The sequence below is a fragment of the Cucurbita maxima genome, unplaced genomic scaffold (assembly GCF_002738345.1).
Source record: "Cucurbita maxima cultivar Rimu unplaced genomic scaffold, Cmax_1.0 Cma_Scf00020, whole genome shotgun sequence".
Lineage (NCBI taxonomy): Eukaryota > Viridiplantae > Streptophyta > Magnoliopsida > Cucurbitales > Cucurbitaceae > Cucurbita > Cucurbita maxima.
Genome location: NW_019272036.1, coordinates 1,527,067 through 1,549,746, shown reverse-complemented (window position 1 = coordinate 1,549,746; position 22,680 = coordinate 1,527,067). Strand labels below are relative to the sequence as shown.

General features: G+C 32.6%; 4 protein-coding genes across 7 annotated transcripts; 1 reads left to right on the top strand and 3 right to left on the bottom strand.

Moving 5' to 3' along the window:
• Positions 1-5,597: 5,597 nt before the first annotated feature.
• Positions 5,598-6,353, bottom strand: LOC111494701. The gene is made up of 2 exons (XM_023144666.1): positions 6,147-6,353; positions 5,598-6,017 (listed from the first exon to the last, which is right to left on the bottom strand). Exons 1-2 carry the CDS (start codon positions 6,266-6,268, stop codon positions 5,858-5,860), a joined length of 282 nt encoding a protein of 93 aa, XP_023000434.1. The 5' UTR covers positions 6,269-6,353; the 3' UTR covers positions 5,598-5,857.
• Positions 6,354-12,879: 6,526 nt separating this feature from the next.
• LOC111494209 (elongation factor 1-alpha-like) lies at positions 12,880-15,728 on the top strand. Its single transcript, XM_023144095.1, has 3 exons — positions 12,880-12,982; positions 13,610-14,092; positions 14,575-15,728. Exons 2-3 carry the CDS (start codon positions 13,631-13,633, stop codon positions 15,454-15,456), a joined length of 1,344 nt encoding a protein of 447 aa, XP_022999863.1. The 5' UTR covers positions 12,880-12,982; positions 13,610-13,630; the 3' UTR covers positions 15,457-15,728.
• Positions 15,729-15,832: 104 nt separating this feature from the next.
• On the bottom strand, positions 15,833-18,961 carry LOC111494212 (ER lumen protein-retaining receptor-like). 3 transcript variants are annotated; one of them, XM_023144100.1, is made up of 7 exons: positions 18,878-18,954; positions 18,654-18,779; positions 17,215-17,480; positions 17,000-17,115; positions 16,389-16,462; positions 16,205-16,268; positions 15,833-16,112 (listed from the first exon to the last, which is right to left on the bottom strand). In XM_023144100.1, the coding sequence occupies exons 2-7, from the start codon at positions 18,742-18,744 to the stop codon at positions 16,076-16,078; spliced, it is 648 nt and encodes a 215-aa protein (XP_022999868.1). In that variant the 5' UTR covers positions 18,745-18,779; positions 18,878-18,954; the 3' UTR covers positions 15,833-16,075. The 3 variants fall into 3 exon arrangements, with proteins under 3 accessions (XP_022999868.1, XP_022999867.1, XP_022999866.1); XM_023144099.1 differs by having other exon boundaries at positions 18,654-18,798; positions 18,878-18,952; XM_023144098.1 differs by having other exon boundaries at positions 18,654-18,961.
• Positions 18,962-19,259: 298 nt separating this feature from the next.
• LOC111494211 (PLASMODESMATA CALLOSE-BINDING PROTEIN 1-like) lies at positions 19,260-21,528 on the bottom strand. 2 transcript variants are annotated; one of them, XM_023144096.1, is made up of 3 exons: positions 21,104-21,501; positions 20,947-20,980; positions 19,260-19,604 (listed from the first exon to the last, which is right to left on the bottom strand). In XM_023144096.1, exons 1-3 carry the CDS (start codon positions 21,495-21,497, stop codon positions 19,370-19,372), a joined length of 663 nt encoding a protein of 220 aa, XP_022999864.1. In that variant the 5' UTR covers positions 21,498-21,501; the 3' UTR covers positions 19,260-19,369. The 2 variants fall into 2 exon arrangements, with proteins under 2 accessions (XP_022999864.1, XP_022999865.1); XM_023144097.1 differs by having other exon boundaries at positions 19,427-19,596; positions 21,104-21,528.
• Positions 21,529-22,680: the final 1,152 nt, after the last annotated feature.

Here is a 22,680-nt window from a genome sequence, read left to right as displayed (position 1 = left end):
AAAAAAAAAAAAAAAAAAAAAAAAAAAAAAAAAAAAAAAAAAAAAAAAAATCGATTCTTCCGATTATTCCCTGCAAAAACAAAGAAACCGCATCAAAAAACACACCAGAAAAATCAGAAACAGCCGCAGAAACAGGCCAAAAAGCAAAATTAAACGAAAAGACAGAAGAATGGGGGGAAGAAGTAGAGGAGTGAGAATGAAGAAACCTGTAGGGGAGTGAGAGTGAAGAGATAAATAGAAAGAAATCGCAGAAATTAGGGTTTTCAATGGGAAATCATGAGAGAAATTGAGAGAATCATAAGGAGTGGGAGAAGAAGGGGAAGAAGAAGGGGTGTGTATTGTGGTTTGTGGGCGTTTTAGAGAGAGAAATTGATGAAGAAGGGTAACAAACTGACTGGTAAGATGGGTCAAAAGAGGTAGATTTTTTAGGAGATCGAAGATCGAACGAGTCTTGCTTTTCCTAATCATTCCATTTTCTTTTTTTTTTTTTCTTTTTTTTTTCCATATTCCTCTAAAAATCACTACTTAAATTCCAAAATAATAATAATTATTATTATTATTATTATACTAATTTACATTTCACTAAACACTAATCGTAAATTTAAAAATCTATTAAATATTTTTTAAAATCTAAAAATAAACACGATCAGATACGTGTTGATAGTGTTTTGTGGTGATTTAGGGTATTTTAAGGTTGGATGTTTGTTTAAAGTTAATTCAGTAATTAGTGGATTGGCATTAGTTAAACATTATTGATTATTGAGATTTTTTTTTATGTAGGTTGCTTGATTCGTAAGCTATTGGGATGATGTAACGGGTCGTGTTTATTAAATTACAATTTAGTCCTTCAACTTTTCAATGTATACCTATTTTGTGTTTAATAAATCGTTAATTTAACATTTTAAAAAACTACAAACATATTAGTTGCAAATTGAAAATTTAGTATTATTAATTAATTTTTAAAGTTTGGAATATATTCAAAATTCTTTAACCACAAATTTAAAATTTTAAATATTCTTTTATTAAGTAAATCATAAAATTTAAAATTTAAATAACCAAATATAGATATATTTAAAAGATCACGACTTTGATTTATTATATATATATATTCATAATTTAAATATTATATTTCAATTGTTTGTGAATTTATAATATTTTTTACGTTAAATCTTAAAGTTACGAGGCGATATTATAGTTCGTACACTTTTAATTTCATTACATTAGAAAAAAAAAATTAATACCAAACTTATAGAACAATTAAATTATCGAACCAAAACCACCTGTGAAGCCAAAGCTCGAGAAAATTTAGATCAATAGATTTTTTTTATATACAATATTCTATTTTATTCAATTTTACAATGATCAACATAGCCTAGCTCTTTTTGACCAAATTTAATTTTAATTTAACAAAATATAAACATTATTTTAAATAAATAAATATATATATATATATATAAAATATTAATTTCTTTTTAAAAAGAAAACTTATGGTCCAATATTTTAAATATATACAAGCAATTACCAATTGTTTTTTTTTTTTTTTTAATAAAAAATTATTTGGAACAGAAAAACTGATTACAATGATTTGACCGTTGCAGATTTTTTAATTTAAATTAAACAATTTTTTAATTAATACGTCGGTTCCATAATTCCGTTGCCACGCTCCGCCGGTATAAGATATTTTTTTTTGGTTTAAATGAAATTATTATTATTTTATCATTAAAAATTATGCTGTTTTTAAATTATTTTTCTAATATAATTTTAAATGGAATAATGAACTTTAAAATAATTTTATACTTTTTTTTTTTAACTCACTATTAGATTTTTGTAAATTGAAATTTATAAATAAGAAATTGACACGTTATTAAATTATTGTTTTATTGATTCGAACGTGTTTTAAATTAAATTCACTTAAATATATCAATTTGAATACAAATTTTATTGATGAGATCGACACGTTAAGTTGGATCTAATTTAAAATATTTAATACATTAAAAATAAATTTGAGCGGGATTAAAGATTATATAGAAACTGTTTCGATGTGCAAACTACTTTTATCCAAAGAATCGTGACTTATCAACAAGAAGTTACTCATGTACAACTTAGCTTGAAAGTTAAGTTTTTACCATACGTTTATTGAATTTGCTTTTATTAACGAACTTATCGAATTAAATAACAATGTGGACCATTTATCTATTTTGCATAATTTTATTAAAATTATTTATTTAAAAATAATTATTCAAGAAATATTCTTATTTTATTAATAAATTATTATAATCGTATAAGATTTAATATAATTTATTCCAACCAAATATTTATAACAAAAGTTTATATAATTTTATTAAAAGATAATTATTAAATTTATTATCAAACAATTTTAAAAAGCCTAAAATTTAAGGGAAATAAATCAAGATTAAATGAATTAAAATTATTTTAATAATTTGACTTAATATTAATATTAAGTAAAATAATTAACTTACTAATTATTTAAAATTAAATAATATAATAAAATTATTATAAAATCTAAATTATATATTTTGTTTATATGCATATAAATTCTCGGCCATTTTTTGGTTTATTATTATAATAATTATAATTATTATTTATAGTTGCATGTGGGGAATAATTTTTGGCGTTTATTGTAACCTTTTTAATTCTTGAACGTTAGACAGTTTGTACCTAGTTTTGGTACAAAATTTAAATAAATAAATAAAAACTTTAAACCCTAAACCCTAAACTCAACTCTTGCCCTCTCTCGTAAACATCGAAGGTGGTTTGGCCAGCCTATGGTCGTTGAAACCTCTTGCAACAGACGACCCTCAACATTTCATGCCACCGACCTCGTTGAGCGTTTGTAGGATATCTAATTGACTCTAAGTTCGGTGAACTTTCATATTTCATATAGACGAGTTAACTCTAGAGCCACGTGTCGAAAGTTATATCGGAACCTCGACTTCTGAGGTTATGGCCCGGGACCCTATCCAACCCTCTCCAAGCTTTGTCTTCGACACTTGTAGATCGTTCTCTCCAAACTTGTCCATGTCTCAACTTGGTTTTAATATACACTCTTCTTGATGTGTTGGATGATGCACCATCCTCTTCAGTCGCATCATGACATTTATCTGTCTCAGACTTCAAGTAGTCAAATGGGCATCACTTGAGGGTTGACATTTATCTGTTGGTCCACTTCTAAGAATCTCAACCTACTTATCTTCTTAGTAAGGTTGTGACACTATTTACGAGAGTATTACTATAGCCAACATTATCATTACTCTCGACGTGAACTGCATGTCGCCATCACATTGGTCGCATTTCATTATTATTGCAGTTGCAAGTCACGCATCGTCGTTATTAGGCTTCATGGATCACGTTTAATTTGAGTATAACTAGTTTAGTCAACAATTAACAATCTATATTAAAAATATATTAGTTTAATAACTCATTTAAAAAATGGAAAAAAAATATGTATATTAAATGTATATAAAAACAAATTCTCCACCAAACATTTAATTTTTTTAATTAAAGTCAAACCAGAAAATAAAATTAATAAACATGTTTTTTTTTTAATTATTTTATATGGAATTATTTATAACGCTACGAAAATGATAGTGTTTCCTTTTTCTTTTTCTTTTTCACTTTTTACTTTTAAATTTATAAACTTTTCTTAACCGTGGGGTTTTCTGTTGGGCTGCGAGGAAATGATTGGAAATTTTTTAGTTTGGGCTTAGAGTATGGGCTTTAAAGTCGTGGGCCTAACCAGAAAGCCCACTTATAAGAATTTTTCAGAAAATAAAAAATAAATAGTTTTTTTTAATTATTAAATGAATATAGGTTTATGATATTGCCATAATAGCTAAAAATTTTAAATGCAGATTTTTAATAATTTTGAAGTTACCGATTTGCCCTTATACCAACTTTTTATTTTATTTTTTTTAAAGTCGAACTATTAATTAAAAGTTAAAAATATAAAGTTTCAAATAAATTATATTATTACGAAACTTTATTAATATTCAATTTTCGACAGGTTTAATATCTTATTATCTTAGTAGAGCCTTTGAGTAGATCGTAGAAACATGTAACAATGGCATTATTTTGTGGTTTACTTACAATATTGACATGTCGTACCCTTTTGAACGAAAAATTGATTCATTAGCTATGCGACAAGATAGACAGATCATATTTTATTGTATTTTGTAAATAGTCATTCTCGAATCAAAACTTGATGGATGGTAATTAAGTAACTTAATGAACTTACCTACTTTGGGTCGTCTCTACCTTAAGGAAATTAATGCTCGTTTTTTTTGAAGTTAGAATAGAAGTTCTTTTTATCTCTCTCTACCTACCTATCTTTCTTCTATTTTCTATAGTCGTTTTTTTAAGTCTTCATGAGCCAAATTTCAGCCTTTTCTACTCATCCTTTGTTGAGCTCCACAATATCCTTATATGGTATATGGTCGTTCTCGTTGCGAATGAGGCCAAATAGGCGTGACTTTTTCTATTATTTGTAGGTGATGATTTTCATCTGATTCACCTCTATATTAATTTTAATTTATATTTTTAATATGCTCGGTTTAACGTTGACCATGATGAGAATATTTTACAAAAAAAAAAAAAAAGCTTTCCTTCTTTACGGTGAACTTAGGATATTCACATGATAGTAGAGTAAAATTTGTTTGTGACTTGCAAAATAAATTAAAAAAATGCACACTAGTATGATGATTCCTGTTATAGTTACAGTCATGTTTGTCTAAGATGTGTTGTCTTTGGTCGCGTGATGGATGTCTCAATCATGTTTGTCTAGGATATATTGTCCATAGGTGCATTCCTGTTCCAAATCTATCTTTACTTGCTTTCATATATAGATATTTACTATATTTGTTGTGTCGATATGACCGTTCACCAAAATCATGTCTACACTAGTTAAAATATCCCAAAATATACTACACGATAATACGACTAGTTGTCAAATCTTCATACCCGGGTTATATGCTTTCAAAGTCATCGTTGTTGTCTACTCATTTTTAGCTTATAACATTATTTTATTTAAAATTGTTATAAACGCATTTCTTTCCTCACGTTTTTAAAATATCTAAAATATTTCTCTCAAACGTGATTCGAAACTCAAGCGAACGCCAATGTTATCCGCAAAATCTAAATTTCTTGATTTATTCGTTGAATTAAAATAAGTATGTCTCTGTGCCACAAGATTGTAATGATATTTATGCAACTCCTATTTAAAAAGGGACCATGCTCTATGTAATAATCACATACAGCACAACTTATACTAGGTCTGGTTCAAATTTTTTTTAGATTTTAAAAAAGCAAAAGACATAAATATGAAAATATTTCTAATCATAAATTAACCTGAACTAAATATTCAGTACATCTATAGTTTTATTTAAATATTAAATAACAAAGTACATAGTACTTGCAGTTTTAGGAAATAAAACAAAACAAAAGGAACAAAAATGGAACACGAAATGTACCATACATATATATGGATCTGTGCCTGTATTTTAAAATAACAAAAGAAAATTACATCCATCTAAAAATTAAAATTAAAAATTAGGATTCTAGTTCATATAACAATTTATATGAAATTCAAACTTTTTTTATTTATAATTTAAACAAAAAATTGAAAAGCTGAGTAGAGAGATTGAAGCAGAACAGTTCTGTATAGCCTCTGCCAATCGATTCTTCTCCACAGGAAGAAATCTCAATCTGAATTTCCATTTCTTTCTCTCCTTTTGTGTTTCTGTGTTCGAAGAACACCAATCTTTTCCTCTCGCATTTGAATCTGAATTTCCTTTTCTTTCTCTGTTTTCCGTTCTTTATCTCAAGATTTCTTCATCGGAACTCACGCCACTGCAACTGTATCCGTCCTTACGTTCTTCTTACCAGACGCAGTCGTTTTATCCGCCGATGACGACGAAGACATTCTCCAGCTCTTCTCCTGCGCTTCGTCCATTTCAATCTGTTCCTGCCGGCACTCTTTGCTACAGAACGGCGTGTTACCTCTGAAATCAATACGATTCGGAGCAGATTCCGTCAGTATCGTCTCACATAAATTTCTTCCAAAAAAAAAAAAAAAACCTAGAAAATGAAATCGGAACGAAATGAATTGAATTCGAATCACAATCACTCACTTGTACATGAAAATGTCTCGGTTGAATCCGAGCGGCCTCCGGCAGAGGAAGCAAGCTTCGAGGAAATGAGATTCCTGCCGGTGATCATCACCGCCGCCATGGTACCGCATTCCGTTCCTCATATAGAAGAGAAATTTCCACTTCGAAATCGAGAGATTAGGGCTAAAGCGAGCAAGAGCGCCGAATGTGGGAAAAACCGGAGATCTCGGGCCATTTTATAGTCGCCTGAATCAGTGAGGAGTAATCCTCTACTTCGTATCACACGGGATCTCCGTGAGCTGTTCATAACCTCGTGATAATAACGGACGTGGAGGAAATTGATTGGATACACAAACCAAAACCATCGTAGTGTGCGATGTACTGGAATACTTAATATTGTAATTAAAAAGGTTTTGTACTTGATTAAATTCCAAGTGGCGTTTATTTAGATTCCAATTGAGTTAATCTAATGGCACAGTGCATGTACCTATTCCTTTAAAAGGAAGGGACACAATAAATTTTAATAAATTTAATATTTGGTCCTTCCTTTCTCTAGTAATTTTAAGTTCACACCATTTCTTTTAGTTATTTACATTTTAAAGACCATTTGGGCCCATTTTTGCAAATATTAGAGACAGAGAAATTGAAAATGAACAGACAAAGAGGTAAAATTTTGATATTTGGTCCTTCCCTTCTCTAGTAATTTCAAATTCACCCTTTTTTTTCTTTTTTTTTTTTAGTTATTTACATTTTAAAGACCATTTAGGCTCATTTTTACTGATATTAGAGAAATATGTTCGAAATTGAAACGAGCAGATAAGATGAAGTTTTGATAATACAAAGGAAGAAAAGTGTCAATAATCTTCTCGATGAAGATATTAAGAGAGAACGGATAGCAAATTGCAATCATATTGTGTACAAATGCGACACATAATATGACAAGTCGAGCCCGAAAAGTATGTGATTAAATATGTGGGTCCTAATGGGGCGAAAATAGGATTTAGAGAAAGTTGGGTAAAAAAAATAATAATAATAAAATGTACAAAATCTAGGCTGCTCTTATCTGACAGTCAGATATCCAAGTACAGTGAAGGGGAGAGGTGGGGTGTATCGGTAATTTAGGGAAATAGTTGAGGGCAAAAAGGACAATTCACTAAAGCATCATAATTTCTCTGGAAGTTCAAAGGGGCCCACAGGGGGGAAAGAAATTAATATTCGGAATATTATGATATTTGTTTTTAGAAAAAGCGAAGAAATTATTATTCTTGCTGACTAGACATTGTCCCCACTGTCCAATCAGAAGCCGACAGCAACAACGAAGCATGAAACTCTTGGCACGATATACGAGGTCATTGTCCACTGGGCTCCACCTCTCTGCCCGTGTCTCTTGGGCAGCCTTACAAGTTTGCCCGTCACACGTGTGCCGGAAACCGTAGCACCAGAACCCACAACCGATCTATGTGGCGGCTGATTAAGGACATTAAATTAATAAACAGATTTTAAAAAATCTTTTTAGTATTTATGGCTGTTGTTTTTAAGTTTAATTTTAGTTTAGTGAAAAAAACATTTTAAAATGTCTTATAATTAAAATATCAAAATAGATTATTTAAAAAAAAAATTAAATGATTTTTTTTTTCCTTCAGACATATAATAACTACCTTAATTTTTAATAGAAAAATTGGGTCGTTACAGTTGATATTAAAGTAGTATCTCTTCCAATAATATGACGGATAAATATTTAAAATAATTAAAAATTATAATAGTATACTTTTATTTTATAATTTTTTTAATAACCTATTTAATTAATAAAGAGAAATTGGGTCGAGAATTGTGACCGGAAGTAGTAGTCTACGGTCCCTCCTCGCATTATATCGGAGTGACGTGGCAGTGCCACGCAAGAAAGCAGGTGGGTCCCACGCCTAATTTCGGGGGTCTAGTTGAACGTCGGGATGACGTGGGATGGACAGAGTGGTGGTGGAATCCAACTCGTAATGGCGAAGTAATCCAGATGTCAATATCGAGGCCAACTTGATTTCCTTATTTAGTGCGAAAATAAATAAATAAATGAAAATATTTAAATTAATAATTTCTGTATATAAAAATAAAAACATTTGATAAATAAAATATTTGTTTTTAGACATTAGAAGCATGGAAATTTAGATTGGCACATGGCCCACTTGAGTTATTATTTTTATTAATTTAATTATTGGTGATATATTTCAATATGGGCAATTATGGTATGAATTTTTTCTATACTATTATAATATTATTGAATTATATAAATTATCATATTACAATTATTTATTCCTTCGATTAATTTTAAAGATTTTTCTTTTTTTCTTCATAATTATTTTTCTTAGATTTCTTGGATTATGGCTACGTCCTTGTACCATTTTACTCCCATGTTCTTGGAATCTATTTTTCCTGTGTTTCTTTATAATTATGTTTGTGTTTTTATATGTCGGACCATCCGAGCTTCAAATAATCCATTAAATAGGTGCCGGTAGAGCTTCAAATTAGACTTAACTTATTGTTGAACCTCCTTTCGGTTTCACATAAATCATAACCAATCGTAAAAAAATTAAAACAAAATGTGAGAGGTATAGTATTTGGGTTGAGTTTATTTGTTTTTAATAAAAATAGGATGTCAATAAAATATTTATTTATTTATTTTTAAATATTTAATTAAGAGTTATCGCTCAATTTGAATATATATTTTAAAAATTAGGTCAGAAATAATTAAAAGTTATTTTTGCTCGTGGTTAGAAAATAAATAACAAAAAAATAATTATAAATTTAAATTTAAATAAAATAAATATATGTATTACAAGTAAAAATATAAATTATTAAAATTAATAATAAATTTGATTGGTTGGTTTAGTTCAACTCTTAACTATGTTTTTTTTTTTTTTCTAAATTAAATTCTATTTTCACGGATAGAAATGAACGTTTGTAATTTCCATATTAGTGTGGCTGGACCATTAGACCAATGAGTATGGTCAACATTTCTGCTATGACCGGAGAGTACGGCACATGAACCCAACGAATCCCAAAGCCTCAGGGCCCATCGGATTTGAAGATCCCATCTCCATTATCCACCTCATCTTCATTCAAAATGATGTATTCTTCGTTAGCCTCACGATGTTAAAACGTCTTTGGTATAGAGAGATTTCTACTTATAAGGAATGTTTCGTTTTCCTATCAAACTGATGTGGGATCTCACATTCCACCTCCTTAAAGGTCAGCATCCTTGTTGGCACATTAATCGGTTTTTGGCTCTGATATCATTTGTAACGCTTCAAGCCTACTACTACTATATATTGTCTATTTTGGCACGTTACATAGTGTCATTAGCCTTATGGTTTTAAAATGCTTCTTGTAGGGAGAGTTTCCACACCTGTTTCTCTCTCCAACTGATGTACGATCTTATAATTTATCCCTTAGCTATAATATCATTTGTAACAGCTCAAGCCTACTACTAGCAAATATTGTCAATGACATGTCTTAGCTAACAATGCATGAAGCCTTGACTTTGCAATCTTTTTGTATCCATTGGTTTGAGAAAAAATTATTGTTTAATAACTTTAAGTATGTGTCCGGAGTTTGTGTTTTTTTTTTTTTTTTTTGGGTTTTATTCAAGAAATAAATCATCAATTATATTATATATATATATATATATATATATATATATATATATATATATATATATATATTAGAGTTCGAGTTTCATTTGATCTGGGATTCACTCCAAACAGAGAGGACTCCCCATACAAAGAATGAGGAGAGAGTGAGGAACATTTTTTCATTAGATAAATGGGGCTCATAATGAGATTATATTCTCTGTCCTCATCGGGGCCCAGTTCCCGCTCCACTTAATATAAATATATTTTCAAAACATATTAAAAATATGTATAGATTTGAAGGTAATTTTTCATCCCGACCCTAGCCCATGAACATCTCGACGTCCAGCTCTTTCCTCCCTTCGTGCCTATTCCCTATAAACACGATATTTATTGTCAATAAAATACCATCTAACTCGAGCTAGAGGGTAGGAATTACCTCAAATTTTAGAGAAGGGGAGGGGGTGGGTTGTAGGCTTTTGCCATCACTGCCATCGAGGAATCGTGATTGATCGCCATTCACGATAGGTCGAGTTAGATTCAATTCAATCAAATATAATTTTTAGAAAATTTATAAACCAATTAATTTTTTAATATAATTTCTTATTTTAAATCTTGATTTAAATATTGCTTAATATAGTAAATAAATACATACTTAAATTAACCAGAGTCAACTATAAAGACTGAAAATTTAATTAATTATGTTTTAAAAATTAATTAATGATAAATTTGACTTATGAACTTAGGTTACAAATTATAAAGCCAAACTTGTATATCTAGCCTACGGATTCTTTGGACCATTTTTCCTAGTATCATTCCGATGTTCATTGCTATACCATCCTTTACTCTCTTATACTCAATGGACGAGGTAGTAGTAGATCCAGCCATGACTATCAAAGCTATTGGACATCAATGGTATCGAACTTATGAGTATTCTGACTATAACCGTTCCGATGAACAGTCACTCACTTTTGACAGTTATACGATTCCAGAAGATGATTTAGAATTGGGTCAATCACGTTTATTAGAAGTGGACAATAGAGTGGTTCTACCAGCCAAAACTCATCTACGTATTATTGTAACACCTGCTGATGTACCTCATAGTTGAGCTGTACCTTCCTCAGGTGTCAAATGTGATGTTGTACCTGGTCGTTTAAATCAAATCTCCATCTTGGTACAACGAGAAGGAGTTTACTATGGTCAGTGCAGTGAGATTTGTGGAACTAATCATGCCTTTACGCATGCGCCCGGAAACATAGGCCGACTGCTGAGCCCACTCTGGCTTAGCCGCACCACCTGAGAAGCAAGCTATTACAGCGAGCGGCTGGAGCCGTAGAAAGCCGAGGAGCAAAGCTGTAGATAAGATCGAAGAAGGGGCCAGGCTCCCGGTGGAGCAGAGGAGACGGTTAGGATAACGAACTTGAAACGTGGAGCCCGAGCGGCCGACGAGCGAGTGGTTAGTGGCCAATAGCACCCTAGAGTTTCATTATCTTAGGTTATGAATTTGAGTAAATTTTATAAATTCACCCCTTTTAATCTTAATAATTACATTCTAATTATTCGTTTTCTCAATACAATAATTGATAAGTGCTATCAGTATTGAATTTACGAAACTAGAGGTTTTTCTAGGATCATTGCAAACATTCACAAATGGGTTATCTTCACGACTATTCCAACTAAGAGCTTAGTTAGAATGGTGAATAACATATCATTATTAAATCTCGAGACTAACCGAATGAGTCGATTAAATTTCAATCCTACAGCAAAATTTGAAGAGCAAGACAACACCCAAGGGTTTTATGAAACACGAGTCTTGAGATTCAATAATCTACCGTTTCTATGATGTTACGAGAGCCTTTGTATAAGACCAAAATGGCCGTTCGAAATTTTTAAAAAATAATTTTCGTATTATAAAGAAATTTGAGCTAACCCCATGTAATAGCTTATTCGAGTGCGTGCAATAATAAATCATGGTTGAATTTTAGAGATCTCGAGGCTTTCCCTATCCTCACCGCCTATTTCATTTTACTAGCATTTTCCTTTATTTTACGAGGATCGAGTTCCTAATCAATTTTTTTTGTTTATTTATTATTTTTTAATATTTTTTAAAAAAACAATACATTATTTTCGATTTTATATTATCGTTGTTATTAAAAATTATAATATAATATTTTGTTAACAGAATTTATCATAAATCAAATTTTAATATTACAAAGTTGTTTTCAAATACATAATGTTTTAATATAATCTTTTAAATTGAATATTACAATTATAGTTTTAACCTCATGTAATATATAAATAATAATATTTATAAGACGTCTCAAATTCAACATAAACTTTAAATTAATTAACTAAAATAAAATGTTTCGAATTAGACGAGAACTCTAAGAAAAAGAAAAATAATAATATTATATATATATATATATATAAACTAATTTATTATAATAATAATTTATAATAGAAAAATATATATTTATTTTTATAGGTAAAAAAGTGATATTACTTTTTGAAGTTTTGAAGTTTTAAATATATATATTAACGAAAATTTTGAAAATTTAATACTTTTCCTATAAATGATATTTATATTTTTTGAAATGAAATATTAAACAATTTTATAAAAAAAACTCTCCATATTTTAATTTTAAAGATTTTTTTTTAACGTTTTTTAGTCGAAGTTTAGAAGTATTTTTATTAATTTAGTCTCCACAATTTTTTTTCAAAAATAAATAGAAAATTATCTATAAATTCATTAATTTTTATAAAATTATTGTTTTTTTAATTAAAATTGATTGATATACAAATTAATGAAATTCACAAATTTCAATAAAAGTTCAATTATATTAAAATATGCTTTAAAATTAAATGGATACATATGATTTAAAGTATAATTGGATAAAATAAAAATTTTAAATCTTTAAAATTGTAAAATTAAAATTTCAAAAAAAGGGAAAAAAATTGAAATTATAAAAAACTGTGGCAGCGTCTTCTCGATCTTAGGGTGAGGCGGTATAGGAGGAAATAGGGCAAGGGAAGAAAGGGCTATTATCGTAATTATGCTAAAAATGGAGGGGCAAATTTGTAAACTAATATAGAAGCGGCACGACGGTCTCGTAGAAACCCTAGACGCACATAGCGGCTATAAATATGCAATAAATCTCTTCGCTAATATCTCGCTGCTTGCTCCTGCGTAAGATTAAGGCTGCTTCTTTCTTCTGATATCTCCTCAAATTCTTGTGGGTAAGCTTTTGTTTCTCCATGTTTTTCGTTGGCTATACTTTATGTTCATAGCACGTGTATGATTTTCTTTGAATTTCTATGCGATTTAAGTCTTCAGTATGTCATTTCTGTTCCTCGATTAGGTTTAGTATGCTTGTTTGGCTGATTTGTGTCAGATCTATGAGTTTTATAGAGAAATGTTTCGTTCTTTTTGGATCTTGATATAGCATTGAGTTGACTTGTTTATTGCTAATTTTACGGTGTCTGGCGGTCGTTGAATTATCGTAGCATGCCTAGTTTTTGTTCTGATTTGTATCTGTTCATACATGTTAGCTAGTATCGCGAAATCAGATGTTAAGTTTGTTGTTTCATCGGGTATTCGGCATCTTTTCGCTTCTTTTCATATTTTGTAGAGTACTTTTGTTGTTTACAGGGCTTTGCTGTTCTGTGTACTCTGGTGCATAAATTTATATGCTTAGCTTTAGGGCTTTTGGGGATTTAGCTTTCATGATTCCTTTCTTGGATGGAGTTTGTACATGATTTTATGAACATTGTTTATTTAATTTGTGTTCTTTTAAAACCCCTTGGTTATGTTGTATGTTTGTAGATCGGTAGGAATTGTACTTATTTTCTTTGTATATTTTGCAGTTCCATTTGGTTAGTATCAAAATGGGTAAGGAAAAGATTCACATCAACATCGTGGTTATTGGTCATGTCGACTCTGGTAAGTCGACTACCACTGGTCACCTTATCTACAAGCTTGGAGGAATTGACAAGCGTGTGATCGAGAGGTTCGAGAAGGAAGCTGCTGAGATGAACAAAAGGTCATTCAAGTATGCTTGGGTGCTCGACAAACTTAAGGCAGAGCGTGAACGTGGTATTACCATTGACATTGCTCTGTGGAAGTTTGAGACCACCAAGTATTACTGCACAGTCATTGATGCTCCCGGACATCGTGACTTTATCAAGAACATGATTACTGGAACCTCTCAGGCTGATTGTGCCGTCCTCATCATTGACTCGACCACTGGTGGTTTTGAAGCTGGTATTTCCAAGGATGGTCAAACCCGTGAGCACGCTCTCCTTGCTTTCACCCTTGGTGTCAAGCAAATGATCTGCTGCTGTAACAAGGTTGTTATATTCTCGTGTTATTTTTGTATTTCGTTTTTATTTTACATGGTTTAATTTCTTAACTGCACTTTATAGTTACTAGCGTAAATTGATTAATCAACTCATGGAACAATAAATGCTCAACCCATAATGTATATAATATTATCTGACTGTGGATCAGTCGTAGTGAAGATACTATGTGGCTGGTAAGATATGTGTCCACTATTGTATACAGGAAGTTCTGCTTTCCTGAGGATAGAATGACCATTGGGTGTTTGCTTCAGACCCTAATCTGGTTTGTTCTTTCCAAAGAATCAAAGGGTGTACCATATCCACATATGACTCTTTATGTTAATTTGCGACTCTGTATGTCATCTTCAGTCTTAATTGAATATTGCTTATTGTTCATCCTCCTAGGGTAGATAGCATATTCAATTATTGTCAATTAGTCAATGCAAATGGAATGTCCTAACTCTATTTTCTTTTATCGTTTGTTCCTGTAGATGGATGCCACCACCCCCAAATATTCAAAGGCAAGGTATGATGAAATCGTGAAGGAAGTGTCTTCTTACCTCAAGAAGGTTGGATACAATCCAGACAAAATCCCCTTCGTGCCCATCTCCGGATTTGAGGGTGACAATATGATTGAGAGGTCCACCAACCTTGATTGGTACAAGGGACCAACACTTCTTGAGGCTCTTGACTTGATCCAGGAGCCCAAGAGGCCCTCAGACAAGCCCCTCCGTCTCCCACTTCAGGACGTGTACAAGATTGGTGGTATTGGAACTGTTCCTGTCGGTCGTGTTGAGACTGGTGTCCTCAAGCCTGGTATGGTTGTCACCTTTGGACCAACTGGACTGACCACTGAAGTTAAGTCCGTTGAAATGCACCACGAGTCTCTCCCAGAGGCCTTGCCTGGTGACAATGTTGGGTTCAATGTGAAGAACGTTGCAGTCAAGGATCTCAAGCGTGGTTTCGTTGCCTCAAACTCCAAGGATGACCCTGCCAAGGAGGCTGCCAACTTCACATCTCAGGTTATCATCATGAACCACCCTGGCCAAATCGGTAATGGTTATGCCCCAGTCCTTGATTGCCACACCTCCCACATTGCTGTTAAGTTCGCCGAGATCCTCACCAAGATCGATCGTCGATCTGGTAAGGAACTTGAGAAGGAGCCCAAGTTCTTGAAGAACGGTGATGCTGGTATGGTTAAGATGATTCCCACCAAGCCCATGGTTGTGGAGACCTTCTCTTCATACCCACCTTTGGGTCGTTTTGCTGTTCGTGACATGCGTCAAACCGTTGCTGTTGGTGTGATCAAGAGCGTGGAGAAGAAGGATCCAACTGGAGCCAAGGTGACCAAGTCCGCAGTGAAGAAGAAATAAGCCAACCAACAACAATGAACCGAACCGAACCGAACTTGCATTTTGTGTCGTAGACAGAACATTTTAGTTTGCAAAACATGAGAAAGACTTTTGGGTTGATGGTAGTTGTGAGTGGCTTCTACTTTGTGTTTGAGCGGCTCTGACTCGTAGCAGTTTTTCATTTATTTTTAGTTTTATCTGTCTGGTTTTGTGTTGTTAATTTTGAGACATTTAAATCGTTGGATACCGTTGAGAGTTTAAAAGGTTTTTAATTACAAGTCAATTTCCCTTATACATATTTTTATTATTATTATTATTTTATTGTTTTTAAAGTTAATTAATATAATTGATGAAATTTGTTTTTAGGATCACAGTTAATAAATAGCTGTTTACGGTATAAAGTGTAGTAGTTTGGGTCTCAACTTTATTTGAAGAAAGTGAACGTACAAAAGGATTGAAAACGAAAGCCAAGGAAGCAGATGACTGTATAGGGCCCAAGTTTTCTAATTTAAATAAAATCCCTATTTTACAAAACAAATGGAACATAAATATGCACTCTACTCCTCAGATCATCAGATCATCAAATCATCAACTATTGCGTCCCTTCTACCAAAGCTTTTATTTTTACACAACTCTAAAGCTAAGCTGGTAACTCAAGCTTCACGTTGTTCTTCCAGCTGTGAGAGACATCAGTTAAACAGGAGCAAATCATCCAAGGGTTGAAGGATTGAAGGATTTAGGACACACACATATATATTTAGGAATTTACCTTACGATATAGTAGTAGAAGAAATCCGCATACAGCAACGTTTGCACGAAACCAGCTATCCAAGCTGCCACAGCGAATTCGTTCGACAATTAGTATAGCTAATTCAGTTCATTGGTAATGACTGCCTGTGTGTGTGTGTGTGTGTGTGTGAGTGTGGGCGGGAGGGAGGGAAGGAGAGACATACTTGTCCAACGAACAAATCTTGGCTCGGTGAAGTAGCGGTAGACCCAATTCAATATGTACAATGCACGATACGAGCTGAAAAGATTAGGAAAAAGACGTGATGAATGTATGTTCAAAGGCTTAAGTTTAAATGAAAACGAGAACAGATTCAAGCTTTTGATCCAAATGCCTCTCTTACCAAATACTTGTATCTTCGAATGGATTTAAATGGATTCAACTAACTTTCGATGAATTCAATTCAGAAACGTTCGTCAAAAAAACAAAAATCGAGGTATAACCAACAAACCAAAATCAGAAAGCTTTCGAAAAACTGTCCTAAAAAATCTAGATGCTTACCCTGACAAAGTGATCAAGCCAACACAAAAGCTTGTACAAGGTGAAAGAACATGACTAATTCAAACTAAGCATTCATTTGGTATGAGAACTTTCACAACATAATCTGCAGATAAATTAGACATTAAGCTTAAACATGTCACGAAACACGAGGTAAAAGACAAAAACACGATGCACCTTCAATGGAACATAATATCCTGGCTTAGAATCCCTCAATATCATATGCAATTTAGCATCAAAATGTAATGTACATGGCAAGATATTGAGCAAAGGATTTACCCGAGAAGGAAGACGTATTGTCCCGTTAAGTTGTCGATATTCCTTGTCCTTTGTAGCAACACCAATTGAGGAAGAATGGCAACAGCTTCGAGATATAGGGAAAACGTCCACATAACCTACCCATTTCCATTCATTAACATAGAACATCAGCAGAAAATGATAAACTCCATTCTAAGTTGTGATATGATCCAATGCAAGAGGAATAAGATATGTACCTCTTTAAACGTAAACTTATGATTAAAAACCAGTGCCAACAGTAGACAAGGCAACACAATAAATTGATTGCGAAATGTGTCCTGGTCCTTGTCGTATGATCTACGCACGACTTTGTGTCGTCGCATGTACCAAACAATGGAGAGAGAACTCCCCAGGAATATTAATTTCATTATAGAATTGTATATTGATGAAAATCCGTCAAATATGTCCAAATATCGGGTAATGAAAACCAGGGCATAAAGTTCTTGAGTCCTCAAAGAAATGCCTGCAGGATCAATACAAAGATTCAGACATGTTAATGCTAGTAGACATGGCGGCTCCAGTCAGAAGAGAGTTCAAACATAAAGAACCACCAAGACATGTTTAATGATGAAACAATCAAAAGCGAAGTGACCCACATTTTACAAATTTATAATCCCTTTTATCCCTACAAATATGCGTTCGGGTCCCAACTAGCGTACTCTTACCTTCGTTAAGCTCATGGATAACTATTTGATCCTACGACATTCGTTTGTTAAGAAACTCGTAAGACTTCAATATTCTGAGCAGTTAGCCTCCTTGAGATCTCAACGCATTCACATTCCTTTTACTTTTGTCAAATGCTCTAGAATGTGGGGGTTCATTCAACCAAAGACATTAAGCTTTGATAAACAAAGGAAATGTCGCGTGCACTTAAACTCGTATAATCTGCATTTGTAGTTGAATGGTAGTAGATATTGTTCTCTTTGGGCTTTCCCTTCCGGACTTCTCCTCAAGGTTTTTAAAATACGTCTGCTAGGGAGAGGTTTCCACACTCTTATAAAGAATGTTTCGTTCTCCTCTCCAACTGATTTAGGATCTTACAATCCACACTCCTTCGGGGCCAGCGTCCTTGCTGGCACTCGTTCCTCTCTCCAACCGATGTGCGAATTTACAATCCACCCCCTTTGAGGCCCAGCCTCCTCGTTGGCACTCGTTCCTCTCTCCAGCCGATGTGAGATCTTACAATCCACTCCCTTTCGGGTCCCAGTGTCCTCACTGGCACTCGTTTCCCTCTCCAAACGATGTGGGATCTTACCATCCACCCCCTTCAGGGCCTAGCGTCCTCGTTGACACTCGTTCCCCTCTCCAATTGATATGGGATCACATAGGTAGGTTTCACATACTTAGACTTTCAGTTAAACATCAGGCTTAAATTGAGACCTAACTTCACTGTTCTGTAACTGGAATCAAATTACCTAAAGAACAGGAAAATCAAGAACAAACCAAAGCGAAACCCCCCTCCAAACGAAACATTCGTCAAATTCTACCCTCATTCAACGAAATCAGAATCACCAAATCATCATATTCGACGAAATCAACAATTCAGGAGAGAGTTCACAAAGTTCACAAGCGGCAAAACAATGCCAAAAGCTAAAACTACACAAACAACAAAGAAAATTAGAGAAAGAAATCGAACCTGCACAAGACTTGATAGTATGAATTTTGAGGAGCAAAACCAAAATGCTAGCCAAATGAGTCATATCCCCAGCCAATCTGAAGATATTCATCTTCTTCAACTTCTAAATTTCCCGCTACGAAAATTCTGACGTCGGAAGATCGATCTCGCAAATTCCCCGAGCCCTAATTGATTATCAAACAAAAAGAAACACAGAAATCTTCGTATTTTAAAATGAAACTTACCCGAAGAGAATTGCACTCGTTTTTCATATACGATTTGGATTCAGGCCTCTGTTTTCCGGCCGTCGTATCGATATTTTGCTGTTTAGAAGATGAAATCGAATAAACCATTATAAACTAATGAATTTATCTAAAAATTTAGTGGATAAATCTTTAATTTTTTTAAGGTTAAATTACTATTTTATTTTTGAAAAAAAACATCACATTTATTCATTTTCGTCCTTGGATCATTTTCCTAATAATTGATATTGAACACGTAAAACCGCATTTACCTAATTTCGATGTTAATTAGATATAAATTGAATCGTTTAACTGAACACGTAAAACCGCGTTTAAAAAAAAGTGGGAAATTTGTGAAGGCTTTAGCTAAACCGACTCTAAAACGTCCAAATAAAATATACATTTCATCAATCTCTTAAGCCTCACCATTTTCTAACAAAATTGAGTAAACCGTCTCTCGATAAATTCAATGTTAGACATTGCTCTACATATTGTTTACAAAGCGAGTGAGATAGCAATCGACAACAATATCATGATCCAAAGTTTAGAGGTCGTAAGACTCAAAGAGGCTTTCGAGTTGGTAGATGTCGGGTTGTATACTGGGTTTAGTCCATTCGTGTCATCAGTACCACCGTTGTTGAAGCTTGGCGTGGTGGTGGTTGTGGTTGGTGTTGTTATTGTCGGGCTAGTGTTTCCTGGAAAGCTCGGTGTGATTGCTCCTCCTGCAGTACTGGAAAAATCATCATAAATGATCTTCAGAACAACTCAATACATCTATTCATTCTTATTTTCGATGAACGTTTTCTTTGTATAAGACAAATTTGAAAAGAAAAGTCGGAAAATCGCTAAAGATTTGGACAAGTTCTAACCACATAATGATATCAAAGAATAGATTCTTTAGGACAACCCAACACCATCTTCTATTATGTCACTCAATCTATAATTCTTATTCTTTTTTTTTTTAATTTAATAAAAAATAATATTTAAAAAAATAGAATATTTATTAAATATAAACTAATGTCTAATTAAACTCTAAATTTTTAATTTGAGATGGAATACAAAATAAATATTAATTAAATATAAAATTAAAAACTGTCTAAATTTTATTTTATGTCAAATTAAAATTTTAAAAAATTAATAGATATTTTTTAAGGTTTAGATTTGATAAAAAAAAAAATTAAAATTAAACTAAAATTGTAATTTAAATATATATTTTTTCTATTTAATTATTTTAAAAGACTTTTCTCCGACAAGTTTAATTTAAATCAATACTATTCTTGACCAGCCTTCTAGATTCTCAAAACGCAGCGTTTTTAAGTAAAAAAGCTAATTTAAAATTATAAAAGTAAATCCATGCTATTCTAACCGTTGGATCTCACCGCCACCTGGGCCCCAGCGTGACTGATCCAACCGTCTCTGATTAAGATGAGGCCCGCAAAAAATACTTCGGACAAGAAATAAAATATTCGATTTTTAAAATATTATATATATATATATTTCACCCTATTTAAATTATTAAGAATTCGTTTTAATTTAGTTTTAAAAATATCTAATATATTTTTAAATTTTATATCTAAATAAAAATTAAATGTTCGACACCATTTAATATTCTTTTTAGGATTCTAAACACAAACATAAAATTTTAAAGACATATTGAACGAAAATATAATTTTACAGCTAATAGAGCTAATATATCAATTACTTTTTATGTAAAAAAAATATTAAATTCAAAATTATAATTTCAATTATCATTTAAATTATATTAAAATTTGTAAAAATGAAAAGAATTATTATATATTTTTTAAACTTTAGGGGCACTAAAATTTTAATCTAAGTTCAAGATTTTTATAATGAAACTCTCCATTATAATTTTATTTTTTAATTATATTTTCAGGAAATGTTTAAAATTTAAAATAAAGAAAATAAAATATTCTCCCAGTAATGGGATAAGAGAACCCATTTACTTGAACATGAAGAAATGTCCAGCAATAATTAGAATAAATTATAATAATATAAATAAATAAATAAACCTAATATTTCATTTAAAAAATTGAAACAAAATTTAGCATTACCTGATAGAAGATGGATAAACACAAGATCCATAGCCTGCACAAAACAAACATTGTCACATAATTAAACCTCAAAATAATTATATATATATTTGTTAGAACTAAAAAAAAATCTAATTTCCATAAAAATAAAAATAAAAAGAAATGGAAGGGGACGGACTGGGGTTGGAGTGGGCAATGGTGGCGGAGCCGGCGAAGTTACAGGAGCCAGGAGCCATGGCCTTGCGCTGGAAGAAGCTGTTGAAGGCGTAGGAGGCGTGGGCCTGGATGGTGTTGGGGAGGAAGCACATGCCGTTCGGCAGAATAGGAGTGCAATCTGCGCCGGTGGCGCAGGCGTAGTTCAGCGCCGTCTGTAGCGCCTCGTAGCTGACGTCGCTGCGAGCCACGCACCAAAACTCGCTGGAAACGGCGGAGGTGGTGGTGGTTCCGATGAGAAGGAGGAGGAAGGAGTGGGAGAGAAAAAGCGTGGCCATTGGGGAAGAGGGCAGAAAGAGGGGTTCGGGACACAATGTCTTCTTGGAGGAAAGACAAGACACCGACAACTGTACTTTCATCCTTTTTCAATTGTTGTCGTCTAAGTTTGAGATGTCCCTCTCACGATTGTGGTGTGTTGTGATCTTAGACACGTTCACGACCAGCCTTAAAGGAGAATTAAGTCTCATACATATTTTTAACCCATCTTTGTAGCTTCGTCGGATTTTAGGCTTGGTTTGTCTTTGTCAATCGAACATCGCTTGTGCAGAATCTAAGATTGTTCAACCACACACACCACCTGCGCGTACATGTTCAATCGTCGACACATTCGACTTGCCTCTACACCAACCCAAATCATTCGGCTCGATCTTACCTCTGCTCGGGCCAAGGTCTCTCAGTGCATCGCCGCATCTCATCTTGTCATCTCGATTCTCATCGACATGGTCCATATGTCTTGACGCCATCCCGAGTCTCGAAATGTCGTTGGCTATCACCAACTCGTTCGATCATGCCATCGAGAACAGGCCTGCGTGTCGCTCATCTCATCGGGACATCCCAAATATATAGGGAATCAAATCCTTGTCAATTCTCTATGTAGAATCCACGCCCCGATCCCCATTAAAATAATATGAAAAATTGTTGGGATGGGAACAGGGAAGGCATCCCGTAGACATTTCTAGTCTAAGCTAAGTCGTTTGAATGTAATATTGCATCTCATCTAGTCATCATAATTTCCAATAACATGGCCTACGTTTGATGATGTCATCTGAGATTTTGGAATGTTATTGACATTTGGTGATCACTCATACATGCTTATGGAGTATCAACCCATGAGTCAACTTTATAGTCCGAGTATCTCGGACATCCATATATTTAGGTAAGAGTAAGAAAAATTTAAATAAAACAAAAAAGAAAAAGAAAAACCGTTTTCATCCTTTTGCATGGGTTTTAAAATGTTAGATAGTAAAAAGACTTTTACGGTCAAAATTTTAACTAATTAACCAAAAGTAATTATTCAACTTTCCAAAATTTACTAACTAATTAACCAAAAGTAATTATTTTTATATGCACTAATTTCAAAGGAAATTTAAATGTAACAAAAAAAAAATGATCATTAAATAAATTTCATTGAAACTCATAAATTTGAATTTCATTCGAATTTAGTGACGTTTAAAATAAAACTGTAATATTTATTTAAATTTAAATTCTATGTAAAAAAAAAAAAAAAAAAAAAAAAAAAAAAAAAAAAAAAAAAAAAAAAAA